Below are 16,940 nucleotides of genomic sequence, written 5' to 3' on the forward strand. Positions count from 1 at the left end.
GTGACCAAATATATAAATAACATAATAAGCAGCATGACAACCCATTCTGTTCACACAGTGACCAACCAGATGCCTGCAAGCAAGGCTTGAGTGCAAGAGCACTCTCCCCATACATGATCCCCAGCATTATTCTTATTCTTATTCTTATTCTATTTGTACCCTACCCATTCTGCTTGGCTTCCAGCATATACAGGACATAGTAAAAAAATCAAACACTGCAAACTTCCCTATACAGCCTTCAGGTGTCTTCTAAAGATTGTATAGTTACTCAACTCCTTGACATCTGATGGGGAGGTAGAACATAGCCTATCATGGGCACCTGAGTTTTTATCTGGCATCTATATGAAGATAAAATTGGGGGCAAGACATGTATCAGTGGGGAAGTCGTTCCACAGTGGAGGAGGTGCCACCGAGTGCAAGAACTGCATCCTGTGACATGTCTCTCCAGTTCTGAAATATTTACAAGATAAGCACAGATCAATGTGAAGGGTCACTGTGCTTAGATCTTGTAGAGAGCCAGAGTGCAGTTCAGATCCCCATTCGGCCATAAAGCTTCCTGAGTGACCTTGGGCCAGTCATTCTCTCTCCCAGCCTAACTTACCCGGTTGTGAGGACACCACCTTGAGCTCCTTGGAGGAAAGGGCAGGATATAAATAAAAAAAATACATTTGAGCTTCCCACAGACATGTCACAGGCCCATCTGGGCGGCTTCCAACGGAATATTAAAATACAGTAATCCATCAAACATTAGAAGCTTCCCTAAACAGGGCTGCCTTCAGATGTCTTCTAAAAGTCTGGTAGTTGTTGTTCTCTTTGACATCTGGTGGGAGGGTGTTCCACAGGGAGGGCGCCACTACCGAGAAGGCCCTCTGCCTGGTTCCCTGTAGCTTTGCTTCTCACAGTGAGGGAACCGCTAGAAGGCCCTTGGCGCTGGACCTCGGTGTCCGGGCAGAACGATGGGGGTGGAGACACTTCTTCAGGTATACTGGACCGAGGCTGTTTAGGGCTTTAAAGGTCAGCACCAACACTTTGAATTGTGCTCGGAAACGTACTGGGAGCCAGTGTAGGTCTTTCAAGACCGGTGTTATGTGGTCTCGGCAGCTGCTCCCAGTCACCAGTCTAGCTGCCGCATTCTGGAGTAGTTGTAGTTTCCGGGTCACCTTCAAAGGTAGCCCCACATAGAGCGCATTGCAGTAGTCCACGCGGGAGATAACTAGAGCATGCACCACTCTAGTGAGACAGTCTGCGAGACAGATACATATGACATGTATCTGCTGAAGTGGTCTCTACTCCACAAAAATGTGCTTCTCTCACACACACTTGCTGTAACAGACTAAACTCCCCTCTGGCATATATAGGCACATATCACATTGGCATCTTCTATATATATAATTGGCAGCTTCTTTAATGACAACAGAGAAACATTTATACGGCCTGAAGAGAAACCAGAACATGTATATTAAAAAATATAGTAGCTTATATATATATCTTCATATATATAACATCTGAAGGCAGCCCTGTTTAGGGAAGTTTTTTTAATGACTGGTGTTTTAATGTATTTTTAATCTCCTGTTGGAAGCCACCCAGAGTGGCTGGGGAGACCCAGACTGATGGGCGGGGTATAAATAATAAATTATTATTAATATTATTATTACTTCTGAGGGGTGAATGTAGCCCACTTCCCATTAATTGTACCATCAGGGCAGGGTTTGGGGACATTCATCTATAGAACCCCATGGAGTATAATGAGCAGAAGCCCCCCCCCCAAGTGCAGCAGGGTTGGCATACCACGTTTAAAATTAAGTGACATAATATGGAGTATGCATTTTATGTCAAGTTGCTTTGAAACACGACAGTCTTCTTTAAAAGTAAGAGTAAAGTTTACTTACATTCAGTTCACAGCAGTAATCAGAAGGAAGGCTTTATCTTGTGGTTACAGTTACAGTTGTAGAGAAAAGAAGTCTGAGCTAGGCCTCAGACTTTCTACCTTGTGGCCTCCATCCTCTGTAAGGATGAGCCATGTGCTGGCTAAGAGCCAAAAGTGGAGGAGAAGAAGAAGAGGAGGAGGAAGAAGAGGAAGAGGAAGAGGAAGAGGAAGAGGAAGAGGAAGAAGAAGAAGAAGAAGAAGAAGAAGAAGAAGAAGAAGAAGAAGAAGAGTAGTAGTAGTAGTTTGGATTTGATATCCTGCTTTATCCACTACCCAAAGAAGTCTCAAAGTGGCTAACATTCTCCTTTCCCTTCCTCCCCCACAACAAACACTCTGTGAGGTGAGTGGGGCTGAGAGACTCCAAAGAAGTGTGACTAGCCCAAGGTCACCCAGCAGCTGCATGTGGAGGAGTGGAGACGTGAACCCGGTTCACCAGATTACGAGTCTACCACTCTTAACTACTACACCACACCGGCTCTCCACACTGGAGGTCCAAGAGAGAAGTCTGAAAGGAGTAAATGGAAAAAAGGAAGATGGTTGCGTGGCTAGCCCTTTTACAGGGTCTGCTAGGGTCATGCTCATCTACCTGGTCACGCACAAGGGGAGGAGGCTCCAGAACAGGTATGACAGGAAGTCCTCCCTGTCTGGAGCCACATTCCCCTGTATGTCCACTCTAGGAAACAGGAAAATGTACTTGACTGCTTCAGTGATGATACATCCTACTGTTGGTTTGCAAGCCCCCCTCCACAGAGACTGGCCCCTCTCACTGTCCTTGGAGCTTGCATACTGGTAACCTCCTCTGGCTGATATCCAGACAGACCAGGGAGATTTTGACAGGCGACATTTTCCCAAGCATGGGCAAAATGCACAACCCCTCCCTCCTGCTTCCGCAGGGGAAAGAAAATAAGTCAGAAATCTATTTACATGATGTTTATTTCTGACATTACAGCACTAGAGAAAAACACGTCCTTTCAGTTCAGTTCTTCCAGCAAGTCTGACAAACTTCCTGAACATGCGCACACAGAAGGTTTCAAGTTACACTCTTCACAAAGACTTATCCAGCCTGTGAACGTCCTGGGAAATTCTTCTTTCCCACAGATAAGCGCATCATGTGGTGTCAACAATCTGGCTGTCTGCAGCGGTGATGTTTCCATATACTGACACCCACAACAACTTCATGGGGACAAGACTATCACCAGCTACTAGCCACAATGGCTATGTTCTATCTCCACTGCAGATGAGCAGAGTGCTCTTGTACTCATGTCCCACTTGCAGGCTTCCCACAGGAACCTGGTCAGCTACGAAGAGAACAAGATGTTGGGCTAGCTGGGCTGCTGGGCTGATCCAGCAGGCTCATTTTTGTGGGGTGTGGAACACAGAGCAGTCAAATACAACATTCCTAGAGTGGACATAAAAAGGGGATGTCTGGACCAGCCAGTCAGAACTTCCTCCTGGGCTGGGACAAATTTCCTCTACATGTGACCAGAGGTGGGTGTGACCTCACCTGTGCAGGTAACAAAATAGCACAGGGGAAGCAGCCATCTCTCTCCCTGACTCCATTCCTTGAAGAAACAACATCTCCTTAGATGAGATACTCTTGGCTTGAGGACAAAGGAACTATCTCCTTATGGGATAGATTCCACACACATATATTTTGTAACCTAAGTCTGCCTTCTGGGATCCTTCTGTGAACAGAATGTGAGTAAACTATTTTATATACTTCTATACAAAACTGTGTTGTGTCTATTCTTTTAAGAGGGAATAAAGGGGAATTACCAGGGAACTAATTTTAGAGGCTTATGCAAGCCTGGCAAAGACCTATCTGCTGTGTAAGTTTAAAAGGGGAATGTTACTCTGCTAAATCATAGAACTTGTTAACACAAGTTGTGAAGGATGTAATTAAACAATATACCCTCTCCTGCCTCCCTGAACATTCCCACAATTTTATGTTCTTATGAGGCTGCATAGGTAGCAGTAATACTTGCTGGTGGTTTTGCTATGTTTATCCCTTGCTGCCTGTGGACTGGGACACTTCTATGGTCCAATTTTGCTCCTCCACTCCAAATCTGTGTGTTTCTGGAAAAACACTCTCCTTTTCTGAGAAAGGGGCATCACAAGCCAGGGTTTCAAGAGCTTCCCTCACTTCCAGCTCCCCTAACGCCAAGGCAACAGAGAGCCTTGTTTTGCTGTAATGCCTTTTTCCAGGCTGGGTTGGTGGGGTGTGTTTTTTGTGCGTATTTTCCCCCTTTTTGCACAAGAAACCCATTTTTAACATTTCGCCACAAACCAGAGATTTCCATTGTTGGGGGCTGCACATTAAAAAGTGTTCTTGGCTTTGAAGTTTTTGTCTAATGGCTCTAAACTGAAAGAAAATGTTTTCCTATTACTTAATTCAATCATAGCGAAGAGGCTTGGTAAAAAGCCCACGGATTTTGCCCAAAGTGTGACAGAGTTCCCTTTGTGTTTGCTTATCCTCCGCTGTCACACAGTTTAATTCGCCTCTCTTTATCTGGCATTCAAAACTTTCTTCAATGACATTCAATAAGGTCCAGCGGCTGCAGAGAGTGAGAGAGAGAGTGAGGTGGGGGGGGGGGAACCTGGTTATTCCCCTTCATATTCTTTCCCAGTAGCTTTGGGCTTGGTGTGCATTCAGGGGTTGTTAACCCTTTACCTCCCTGAAGCTAATAGATTGGAGAGGGGTCCAGAAATGCCTTCCACCACCCCCCAGCATTAACCATTGACTGGAAGGAATACCTGCTAATCACCCCTTTCGGATCCAGCTAGTTTCTGGCTAAAAAACCTACAAGCTAGACTTCCAACAGCAGCGAGAGCACGATGCAATGCTCGTGATCATGCATTAGGATAGTTCGGGTCTGGTGAAACCGGGATCCTGCGTACAATTTATGCAGACCTTGGAAGGAAGCCCCATTGAATATCAGTGGGCTTACCTCTAAGCAAGTGTGCATTTAAAGAGGGGGCATCTCTTGACACGGCTTTGCGAGCTTAAATAGAATTTGGGAGGTGGAGAGAGGTTGTCGCTGATTGATTCCAAACGTATTTCTTTGGAAGGAAAGTCTCATATGATTTCTGGGGGATTATTTCCAAGCAAGTGTGCTTCAGATCCGGATATGAAGTTGATTTCCCAAAGGGCTGTGCAGTGGCGTAGCGTGGGGGGTGCAGGGGGGGGGGCCGGCCGCACCGGGCGCAACATCTGGGGGTTAGGGAAATCCACGGGTTAGGGGGCGCAAATCCATGGGTTAGGGGGCGCAAATTACTTGCCTTGCCCCGGGTGCTGATAACCCACGCTACGCCACTGGGGCTGTGTGTGCGTGAGAGGGAAGGAGGGGTGGAGAGATAAATGTGGGTGTGTATGTGCATGTACAAATATACACACACATATACATTCGCGTTCCACCTACAGAATATAAGATCTTTCGGGAAAACAGAAGGAATTCTGACTTCACCCAGCCGGAGAACGTTTGCTCTCTAGGCGTAACTAAGGCGGTTTTATTGGATGTGAGAGCGCAGGCGAGAGGCAGCTTAAACCGCGTGGCTCCGATTCAATAGTTTCTTTCTTCCCAATGATATTTGGGGGGGATGTATACGCGCATATATGAAAAACGGCAGGAAATCTCCGGAAAAAACTGCTTGATATAAGTCCAAGTTTCGAAATTGATTTCTACCTCCCCTCTCTCTTACACAGCAATCCCCGTTTCTCATCTAGATCCCCTCCCCCACTCCAGGTGGTTGTTTTTTTTTAATGGACCTCATCCAGCAGTTAGGCATTTAAAACAACAGCACCATGTTCTACTGATACCGGCTGGAAATACGCATACGCAGCCTTATATCTCCAGTTGAACTGTAAATGGTATTCAACTTGTCTGGCAGACTCAGGTTCTGTCTCCCTACAGATGCAGCTAGTCGAGTCAGTTGAATTTCCCCGTATTTGTTGTTGTTTTTAAAGAGTTATGAAGAATGGGCAATGGGCAATGCATTCGGCCGCAGTGTTCGTTGGCCATAGAAATGCATTTTCTTCTTCACACCTGTCTTAATCTAATTCAGCAACGAAAAGAAAGTAACTCTATGGGTTTTAGTCCACTACCAGATATTGTCAAGTGAGAGAGAGCGGGGAGGGAGGGAGGGAGGGAGGGAGGGAGGGAGAGAGAGAGAGAGAGAGAGAGAGAGAGAGAGAGAGAGAGGGTGGGTAGTGTACGTGTGACACACAGGAATATTGATATACTCTTCAAACAGACGCATGTTTGCGTGAAAGCTAATCTTTCAGATCTCAATGGAACTCACTTCAATGGACTACAATTATGAAACGAGCAAGGGAACGTCAGTACTATGGTGACAAATGAAGTTTACCGAGGGATCGTTGAAAATTTGGGAGATTCCAAGAATCCGCTGAAATCTCCAATGCATGGGAGCTTTGGGTCACGGTGCCTGGATGGCAGGGATCAGAAGCGTGCAGAGTCCCATTTACAAGCCACTAAAGTCAGAATTAAGCAGATGGTTGCACGCTCTACCGGTTAAGTATTTACCGGCATCCAGAACATTATATGCAGCTATATTTCTCGCAAAAACTCCTAAAGAAAAGTTTTCCATTCGTAGATTCTCTCATCTGTTGACACACGAGTCAGGCATGATCTACGACAGGGTCATTTAAACATATGTCACATTGTTCCTGTATCTCGGGTGCACGGGTCAAAAACGGCATCGTCATTAAAATCAAATTCAAAACACCAGATTGGCGGGGGCTGAAGGCAGCGAGCGCGCAAAAGGGAGATGGGTAAGCCATGCTAATGGTTAAAGCAACTCTTGGCAACAAAATTTTACGCATGTCTTTTCAGAAGTAATCCTACTGAGTTCTATGGGGCTTACTCCCAGGCATGTGGATTTAAGATTACAACCTGGATCTGCTTACACAATAAAAACCTGGTAGGGTAGACAATATGAATCTCGAGAATCATCCGAGGGAAAGGAGACATGAGGAATGTGGACGAAAAGGGTCTATTCCACCTCTCCATTCTTTGGGTTTCTTTACGCAGCGACGTTGCATTTATTATCTGCAGGAAATAAGAGGCCACCCCCTACCAACACACACACACACACACACACACACACACACACACACACACCTGAATCGTGCAGCACGGAATAGTATCGAGTGCATTCGAAAATATACGGGAAAGGTGCATTTACCTCCTATCACCGCATTGCTACTGAGGGTGTGGGGTCGGGTTTGCAAAACGTAAGTTAAGCAGTTTACGTGGTGGAGAGCATCGCATGGTTTTCCTACCAAAGGATATGGATCGTGCAGGTTACCACGCCCCGTGGAAGCGCGTGGAAAAATTGCTACCGGGTTGGCTGGGTGGCACCCACGAGAACAGGTTAGCATCCTCCCCGCACCCCAGTCTTCACTGGTAAAATTATTTTCTTGATCTCAGTGGCACTGAGTCACATTGGAATCCACCCTTCCTAAACCTGTTTGCTCAGAAGAAAGTGCCACTGAGGTGGCTTTCCGCTGTCAAAATGTAGTTTGCAAGTTCCTCAGGGGTCAGAGCAAGTAGTTGTTATGTTCTGTAAAACATCGCCTCCTCTGATAACTCTACGTTATTGTGCGTTGTGCTGTTGACTGTCATCGCCAGCAATCGACGTTGTCCCGATATATGAGTCGTAATCCTAAGCAAGTAAGACTGCAGGAGGCTTTGTCTTAACCTCCCACTCTGCAATCCTAGGCATGCCTGATGTTAAGTAAATCTGACTGCATTCAGTGAGGCATAGGATAGCATAGAAGAGTGTCTAGGATAGCAGCCTCAGTAATCACTCTCAACTGTAATGACGTTTTTTAAGGACCTGTAACTGCAATTGCCCACTTTAACCCTTTGCCAAGTTTGCACACCCTCCTTCTGGTTTCCTCTCCACGTTCTATGTCAGGTGGTGAGATCTAAGTAAGACGACAAGGTCTAAGTCTAGAAAGATGAGATCTAAGCCAAGTAATGGATCGAAAGATCAGGATGTGATTCTAGACTGCTATCAGGTTCTTACTAAACATTCTATGCTACTTTATCACGTGAGTCAGTCCCCCCCCCCTCTACACACACAAGGGACGGATTTTACTGACTTGCAGTGCACCTTGTGTGTAAATATCTTTTTAAAAACACACAAACAAATAAACGCGGGCGGAGGGGGAGTCTTCCTGGAGATTAAAAGGGGGGGGGGGGGAGATAAATTATCCAGGTAAAAAGGTTTATTGCACTGTACTGGGTTTATTTCAAAACAAATGTGTTCAGATTCTAAATGCTGCTTGAAAATCGAAATCAGGGAGGTAGAAATCAATATTTCTTCTTCCCAGAGAAGGCGGAAATCTTAAATGTTATTGTGAAATCAACGGGGCTCAATCCCAAGAAGCATTCTTAGGATCCCAGCGTGGCACTTTCCATCCTAAAAAGTTAAACCAAAGCTATGATTCAAAGCGCAATGACTTTTCCAAGTCAACGTGCTTAGGACCAGTTGGCAGATTCCACCAATTGCTGCTGCTGAAACTCACATGCAAGTCACTCGTGTGTGTGTGTGTGTGTGTGTGGACCGTAGGCTCTCTTGAGCGCAAATCCTATAGCTTCCTGCTTCCTAATGCACACACGGACACGCGGCGTTACTTCGGGCAATGAAGCCCTCCTCTACACTTGTTGATTTTTAAAAACTTCCAAGTTGGAACGTGACAGGAACGAGCTTTATTCCAAAGCCAAGGATGCGTACACAGCAAAACACTGTACTGCAGCTCGTGGGCTATGGGTTGCCTGCACTAGGAAAAAAGCTCGCCAAAGACTAGAACCGCCTAAGAAAGCTGACGGGGTGGGGTGGGGGGAGCGGACTACAGTCACAAGCAGGCGCCCGGTAGGAAACGGACTGATCCGGCCAAAGGAAAAGAAGAGCGCAACAGGGGGAAGACCAGAGGCCTCGGAGGCTGTCGGAGAAGCCAAGGGATTGGTCGCGGGGTGAGGGAGAGGAGGGGAGGAGGGAAGGAGAAGAGAGGGGGTGTCTAGAGGGAAGCCGGCCCGAGGAGCGTGGGTGGGGTTGACAAGAATGGGGGACATTGTGCAGTCCCTTTGGCGAACAAGGGGCATAATGAGGGAGCGTGCAGCGGCGGTGCCAAGGCGCGCAACAAAAAGCCTATTGACGGGGGCCGGGGCCGCTCCCGGCGCAGCCCGCATCACATGGCCCCCGAAGGGGCTATTTAAAGAGGGCCGCGCGGCCCTTTCAGCACCACTGGCGCTGGTCAGCGCCCTGCGAAGAGCCGGCCGCCGGGCAGCAGCAGCAGCATCAGAAAAGCACCAGCCGCCGCGGAGCCAAGGCGCCCCAGGCGAGGCTGGACGGGGCGGAGTCATGCCGAGGTCCTTCCTAGTGGACGCGCTGGTGCTGCGCGAAGGCGCCGGCGACAAGAAGGGCGGCACCTCGCCCGGCAGCCCGCCGCCGCCGCCGCTCTTCCCCTACGCCGTGCACCCCTCACACCCTCTCCACGGGCTCTCGGCCGCCTCCGGAGGCGCCTGCCCCGCCGCGCCGGGAGCCACGGCGGCGGCGCGGAAGGCCGGTCTGCTTTGCGTGTGCCCGCTGTGCGTGGCCGCCGCCTCTCAGCTGCACCCGCCGCCGCCGCCCGCTCTGCCGCTCCTCAAGGCGTCCTTCCCGCCCTTCGCCTCCCAGTACTGCCCGTCGCCCCTGGCCGCCAGGCCGGCCCCCGGAGGCTCGGCGGCGGCGGCAGCGGGCCACGCGCCCACCCTCTACCAGAGCGCCTACTCTCTGCCGGACCCGCGGCACTTCCACTGCATCTCCGTCGGTGAGTCGTCGTCTGGACGTCCTCTGGGATGGCAAGGGTCGGGGGCTCAATCCCGGGAAACACGGGTGCGGGGGGTTAATCCTCGCCAGAGAGCCTGGCCAGGGTGGTGCCAAGCGCGATCCACGCGCACGTGGGCGAGGAAGCTGGTCTCGCTGTTTCCAAGTAGCGCGCCAGGCCTTCGCGTCTATAATTTGCAAGGAGCAGCCACAGAACTGACTCGCGAGTAAGCGATCGAAGAATCGGCGTATTAAATGCGGGGAGGGGCGGATCAGACACTCTCTCCTGTCCCAATTTCCTTGCGCGGGACCCCAAAGTTTAACACAACCTGCAAGCTGAGAGTGCGCACAGTTCAGCGCTGGGTGTGCCAGAGATTAAAAGTCCCTAACGAGTCATTGAAGCCCGATAGATTGCATTAACAAATTGCCATTTGTAATGGGACGAGATCACTTCCACGTGGGTTTGTTCAGTGCCAGAGACCTCTTGCCTGTGCCTGACTCCATTCCAGAGGCGCGCGGTGTCCCAGAGCTGCGCGCCAGCGGCCTCCGATCTCAGCTCTGGAGCTGGAGCTGCGCGTTCTGAGCCACCGCAGGCAAGCAAAGTGCGCGTCAAGCCCTGCAGCCCTATAAACTAGCAAGCCCTCATCGACTTCAGTGGAGCATTCCCCATTTAGGATCAAGTCACCAGATGGGATGCCTAGCGCAGCATGCCTATGTAGCTGGGGAAATGCGCATGGAATGCATGGTGGGTTTTTGGAAGGGTCCAGAACCTTGCATTTCCCCTCGCTCCATTACAAATAGGCTGAGGGATATTTTCTTCCGCTCCAGATCCCATTTAATCTTAACGAATTGATTATTTCATCCGGAATGCATTTAAACCTGAGTTTGCCAGGCCTCGGTTACACATTCTGGAGTCGTTGTGGGCTGTGTGGTTTGGGGATTTGTCAGCCCAGAGAGGTTTGCACCCAGCTGGTCTTGACTTTGCGCTTTTCTCCTTCCGCTCCCCAACCTCCCGTCCCTCCTGCAGACAGTACGTCGGGCCAGCTGCCCAGCAGCAAGCGGATGCGCACCGCCTTCACCAGCACGCAGCTGCTGGAGCTGGAGCGCGAGTTCGCCTCCAACATGTACCTGTCCCGGCTGAGGCGCATCGAGATCGCCACCTACCTGAACCTCTCCGAGAAGCAGGTGAAGATCTGGTTCCAGAACCGGCGAGTCAAGCACAAGAAAGAAGGCAAGAGCGGCTCGCACCGCTCCGGAGGCGGCTCGGCGGCGCACAGCTGCAAGTGCGCTTCCCTCTCCGCCGCGGCCAAGTGCTCCGAAGACGACGAGGACTTGCCCATCTCGCCCTCTTCTTCGGGCAAAGACGAGAAAGACCTCGCCCTGACGCCCTGAGAGGGCCAATGCTCCCCAGGCCAAACGGCAGCGCCGGGTTCTCTCCCCCCGATGTATAGCGATGAAATTGACGAGATAGCCTTGGCTGGCCTCGTTGAAGACCGGGTTGGCTAGACAGACTCTGTAAATAAGTGTGGGGTGTTTTTGTTTTGTTTTTAACGCTCCGGAGCTGTTGAGGAGGAGGGATATAATATATTCCCCATCCGGATTTGCTCTATGGGTTTGGACTAGGTGACTCTTGGGTCCCTTCCAATTCTACCGTGCTATGATTAGGTCGCCACTCTGTTATGAAGTGGGACGATATTAACTGAACCTAGCGAATGGAGATTGCCAATTCCTATATTTCTCTCTCTCCCTCAAAAAAACAGAAACAAAAAGCGGGGTGGGAGCTCGGGAAGAGAAATCTGGTGCGTCTCCGTCAGGGTCTGAGGATCCCTCTGCTTTGCGGCTGAATCCAAACCTTTAAGCGAACTCTCTCTCTTGCTCCCCTGAACCTGGCAAAAGGTAGATCTTCCGATCTACAGGGGCTTTCCGTGGTCTTGAGAGGCAGGGGCTTAAGCGGGAAATGGAGCGTTGCCAGTCATTGGGCTACCTTGGTTGTTTCTTTTTAAAAAAAAATATTTTGTTTTTCTTTTTCCTTGAGGGAAAAAAAAGTCTGTATGATGATGATGATGATGCTTCAGATCTATAGTAACGTGACTGTACCGTTTTCTGTAATAACTGAGGGATATTTATTTATTTATTTATGTACATACACCTAGGCCCGCACAATAAAGGTTTTTTCATTAAAAAAAATTACTTACTTACTTCCCCCTCCCTCACCTTTGCAGAAGGGGGAGGTGAAATCACGCGCGCGCGCGCACACACACACACACCCCTCTGGATCTGAGGAATCTACTGGGCACTGGCGCCTTCCTGGCAAAGTGAAGCACTTTTTAAAAGCCCCATCGATTCCAATGGGGTGGAAGTTAAGCACTTACTGGACTCCTGCCGCGGAAGCCCAAGAGATGTAGCCTTGCTTAGTTTGGGCTGGGTGGTGCTAGTGGTTCGGAATTCGATTCCGAAACGAAGCCCTCTGAAGTGCCAAGCGGGAAATATAATTCTGCTGAAATCCGTAGGAGGTTAAATAACACTTCGTTTGGAACGGATCGCGCCCAGTCTCTTTAAATGGCGCATTGGTGATTCTTTCTTCGCTAAGACGGATGCACGGGTCTGGCAAATATTAGGCTCCCAACATATACGAATCTTTAGCGTTTAATATATATCAGTATATAAACATGCGCACAGTATATACTTTGACGCAAATTTCCAATTAATCGACGCTTGCCTTTTCTGCTTTCCTCTGAATAAAGCACAGAGGCAAATAAAATGCACTCCTATCAAAAGCTATTTAATAAGAATTCATTCCTGCTTTCTCCTATTCCCCCTAAACTCCAATAGCAGGACTCATAATGTTTACTAAATTATAACAGAGAATGAGATGAAAATAATAATCTCCTTTTGAATCCCTAGCTAGATAGAGTCATCTGTCTTTACGCAATCGGGGCTAAAATGTAATTTGAAGGAAACGTGTTAAAAATGCAGCCTTTAAAGCTCAGTCCTCTCTTTTCGAAAAGAAGCGTTCTCTAAAGGGTCCACAACAGAGCTCTTATCCTTCTCATCTCAAATGTGTTCGGTTTGCAAAGACACAAAGAGGACAGACTCCCCAATTTGAAATACAAACGCTATAAAATATCACCTACGGCTTATTATATAAATATATATAAGAATTAAATAATTAGCTGAAGCCTTTGTGGGATTTAAAGCTACGTCTGGCCAATTTGTTCAGCATTTGCGGTGTTCCACAACGACAGCCCCCCTCCCCCCGTCGCCACTTATCGGTCCCGTTAAAATGTGAAAATAAGTTTGGCATTCAAATTAACCACAGGGTTTCCTTTCACCTAAATGTGCTCAGAACGAGCTTCCCAGTTCTCCTTAAACTTTGCGCTTTGCACTTCACTGCGCCCCACTGGAGCGGAATGGATTTCACGCCATAGTCCGGAGTCTCCAACGCGCCAGCCGAGGCTTTTGCGCATTTCTCCCGTTACGCACCAGACTTTTGCCTGCTCCTTAAACACCCCATCTCCCCCGACTCCACCCCACAGAGATATGTAGTTTTGTAAGTCTGTGGCAGCAAAACAAGGCAGAGTAATGCGGCAGTCATAAGGGCCAACACATTTATTGTGGCATCAGCTTTTGTGTGCCAAAACTCGCTTCATCGGAGGCATGAAGTATTATCCTCAGTTGGGCTGGATGGATAAACTGTTTTTCTCTGATTAGGCTGGCTAGAAACCGTAGACAGAGACTGATAATAATAATAATAATAAATATACCCGCGAAACTTCATGAAATTCCGGGCAAAACGTTCTATCCATCTTCATCCCTGATCTCAGGGATTCAGCGTAACATTTGGGGAGCTGTAGAAAAGCGTCTGATCTATTATGATCGCTGCGTACAAACGCCATGTGCTTTACAAACCTATCCCAGGTTGCTGTTTTGCACCTTGTTTTTTTGGAAGAAGAACAACAAAAAAGCTTCCTTAAGGTTTTGGGAATAAATAACCCAAGCCTGTGCAGCTTTACTCAGAGGGAAATCACACTAGATTTGACGGCATTCGCTCCCAAATAAGCGCGCACAGAATGGCAACCCTAGTCTCGCGGCAAAGCGCACGAGACGCGAGCCCTCCTTGCCGTGCCTACCCAGAGGTAAGCCCCACTGAGTTCTAGGGGACTTGCTTCTGAAACATGGCATGTCAAAAAGATATGTGGTATGTGTGTCATGTCAGGTAGTCTTTAGTTCAAAGAGAGGGGGGAATTCCGTTTGGCGATCATCAGATTAAGTTACAGGAATTTGGGCTTGATATATTGGGGCTGCATTGCAGATACAGGCACGGGCAGAACCATTCCAAACCCCAAAAGTAGTGTAATGTAAGGGAGACAACTCGGATTTAAAAGGATGTTTCTTCCCCTGAAGGGACGGCAGAAGGTGTCTGCGCATAGCAGCACCACGGCAGACAGAAGTTAGCGGATGTTCCGTTCTGATTTGCCCATGTCAGTAAAAGCAGCACTTGTTGAATGTTGATTTTTTATATGGCTGTTAAGGCCACAGAACCAAAACCCTTAAAAAATAAATAATAAAAACAAACAAACAAACAGAATTGGGCCTCAGGCAGCAACAGTAAGTTTTCATACTAGGAAGTAAGCTCAGTTGGTATGAATGGTAATTATTCTACATAAAAATGTGGTTAAGAGTAGAAACTGGAGGATGGATTCAATAATGGTTTGTAATGGGGTGCAAAACACCCAGAAGCAAATCATTTCAGGGTCCAAGCCTCAATCCAAGCTTTGGCAGAGGAGCCTCTATCAGTGCTAACACACAACTACACTTCCACTGTGTCATGGAAAGAAAGGTTCTTCTGGATTGGGATGGCAGAAGAACATTGGGATCATGGGAGAGAATCTGGAACAGGCCATTTAAGAGGCATCCTATGACCTGTTCCAGAGTAGGAAGGGCAACACAGTTCTGTGCTCCCAATGTTTTTTATTGGGGGTGAGGAATGTGCCAGAGCAGAATATATCTGTGCCCACCATCTGTGCACTCCCCAGGCCATAGGAGTCATCTCCCAGGAGCTGAGGTCCCTTTGCCCCCCCTAAAAAAAAATTTGAGAGGGCTGCCCTCCCTAGATTCTAGGAAGTTGGCAGTCCCTTACTCTATATGAAAACCCCTTCCTGCCACCCCAATTTCCGAGAGGAAGTACAAGAGAATTTCACTTGCATCTTCTGCATGCAGAGCAGGTGCTCTCTAGCACTGAACTGTGACCTCTCTCTCGCCAAATAGCTCCATAATACCATGGGATGCTGGCACATGTATTCATCCATCCATCAGTGTATTATAACAACAGAGTGTGGACAGTGTGTGGCAGGAGTGGGGTGGAGAGTAAGCTCAGATGGTTCACAAACCTCTCTGGTTCATTGCATGTAGCAGCAGACATCATCTCAGCAGATGCACATACATCGACAGCCCTTATGAGATGACTTGTGCTACAGCACAAATCATTTGTTTCTCCTCTTGTCTTCCACCCCTTCACAAATGATAGGTGTTATTATTTTTACTTAAGGTTTGTTGTTGTTGTAAATTGCTTCATTGGCTGCTTTGGGTGTCCCGTTCTGTGGGACAGAAAGGCAGGATACAAATATAGAGTTCCTTTTTAAAACAGACAGATTAAATAACTTGCTGCTCATCAGCCTGAGATGATGGGAATGCAGTTTTGATTGCTGGATGGGACTCTATAATTCAGGGATGTGAAACCTGTGCTTCTCCAGATAGTATTAAACTCAGTGCCAGATTTACATACAGTCTGAGTGGGCCTCATAATCTAGGGAGGGCACTAGCTTCTTACCAATTAAAAAAACAACAGGCAGATTTTACTATCTAGGCCCAGTTGCTTTGTAACATTAAACATGTGACATATGAGTCTATGACTGTATAATAGTTACACAAGTGAGTACTTACTGTTTAGTAAAGCTCATGGAGGCTTTAAAGCTATTCAAAATCAAATGGTGAAGTCAGCTATGAAGCAATGTAAGTGTTCAGATCACTGTCTATCATTATAGCATGCATTCTGAGAACAAGCGAAGATTCTTCTACATCGCAGTGAATCACAAAAATATTTAATTTTGACTTTTTTGAAAATAATAATGAGTAAGTGATATGAAAGTGGCGCTAGTAAACGAAAGTGACAAAAGAGCAGAAGAAAACACTCAAATGTCTAAAGCCAGTCATGTCATATGGCTTTGTACGCAAGCAGAAACTGTCCTACATAATCCCTCAGATACAGAACATTTGTGTTTACAGAAAATCAAGTAGACTACACTGAGCAGACTGAAGAACAACCAGTTTATATACAGAACACAGCCTCCCAAGAACTTCAAGGTGAATTGTTGTCAGCAACTACCACTACAAGTGCAGAAACTTCTGGAGAAAGTCACAATGAAGTGACAGGACCTACAGTCAAAGAATTAACACAAGGCAGAAGTGGTGGACCTGTAAAAGGGTAAAAGAGTATTGGGAAATAATTTATAATGAACTGAAAAAAACGTTTAAAAGTACTTTTCCAAAAAACAACAACCCAGAGTCCCTTTTGTTGGGGATAACGCAGACAGAAATTCCCAGGTGTCAGAAAAGGTTATTTATGTATGCCACTACTGCAGCTCATGTTTTGTTAGCCCCAAAATGGAAAACAAGCAAAGTCCCAACTAAAGAAAAATGGCAACTTAAAACTGATGGAATATGTGCAGCTTGCAGACCTAACACATAGAACAAGAAGAACATAAGTTTAAAGAAAATTGGAATTTTTTTATTCAATATATGAAGGGAAATTGTGTATATCTGAAAACGTGGGCAGCATTAAGATAAATTCAACAGTGTAAATAAGTTTTGGTGGATGCTATAATGGAATACTGATTGGTTTAGTTTATATAAAATATGCAGGGATTTATGTTGTGCAATATGAACCATGAAAAGAGAGGAAAGGATGTCATTGATATTTTAAGGTTGTTTAAGTCAATATTCTAAAATGTAAAACAGAAAATTAATAAAAATTATATATATATTAAAAAGAATTAACACAAGACACTGAAGGAACATGCCATGATATACTTACACCAAAAAAAGCAGTTGCAAACTCATTACTGTCTTAAAGAATTGGAAAGCAAAGCAAATGATCTCAGTGAAAACTCTAGCATTGAAGACA

The 16,940-nt window shown here is 47.1% G+C and overlaps 1 protein-coding gene and 1 long non-coding RNA gene across 2 annotated transcripts in view; both read left to right on the forward strand.

Moving 5' to 3' along the window:
• Window positions 1-16,940, forward strand: part of LOC307215185 — a 371,333-nt gene that overhangs the window by 160,998 nt on the left and 193,395 nt on the right. The window lies entirely within an intron of this gene.
• On the forward strand, window positions 9,056-11,752 carry GSX1 (GS homeobox 1; the record flags this gene model as incomplete). The annotated part of the gene is made up of 2 exons (XM_079974022.1): window positions 9,056-9,761; window positions 10,785-11,752. The coding sequence occupies 2 exons, from the start codon at window positions 9,056-9,058 to the stop codon at window positions 11,147-11,149; spliced, it is 1,071 nt and encodes a 356-aa protein (XP_079830148.1). The 3' UTR covers window positions 11,150-11,752.

Source organism: Podarcis cretensis (assembly GCF_951804945.1).
Source record: "Podarcis cretensis genome assembly, chromosome: 4".
NCBI classification, from domain to species: domain Eukaryota; kingdom Metazoa; phylum Chordata; class Lepidosauria; order Squamata; family Lacertidae; genus Podarcis; species Podarcis cretensis.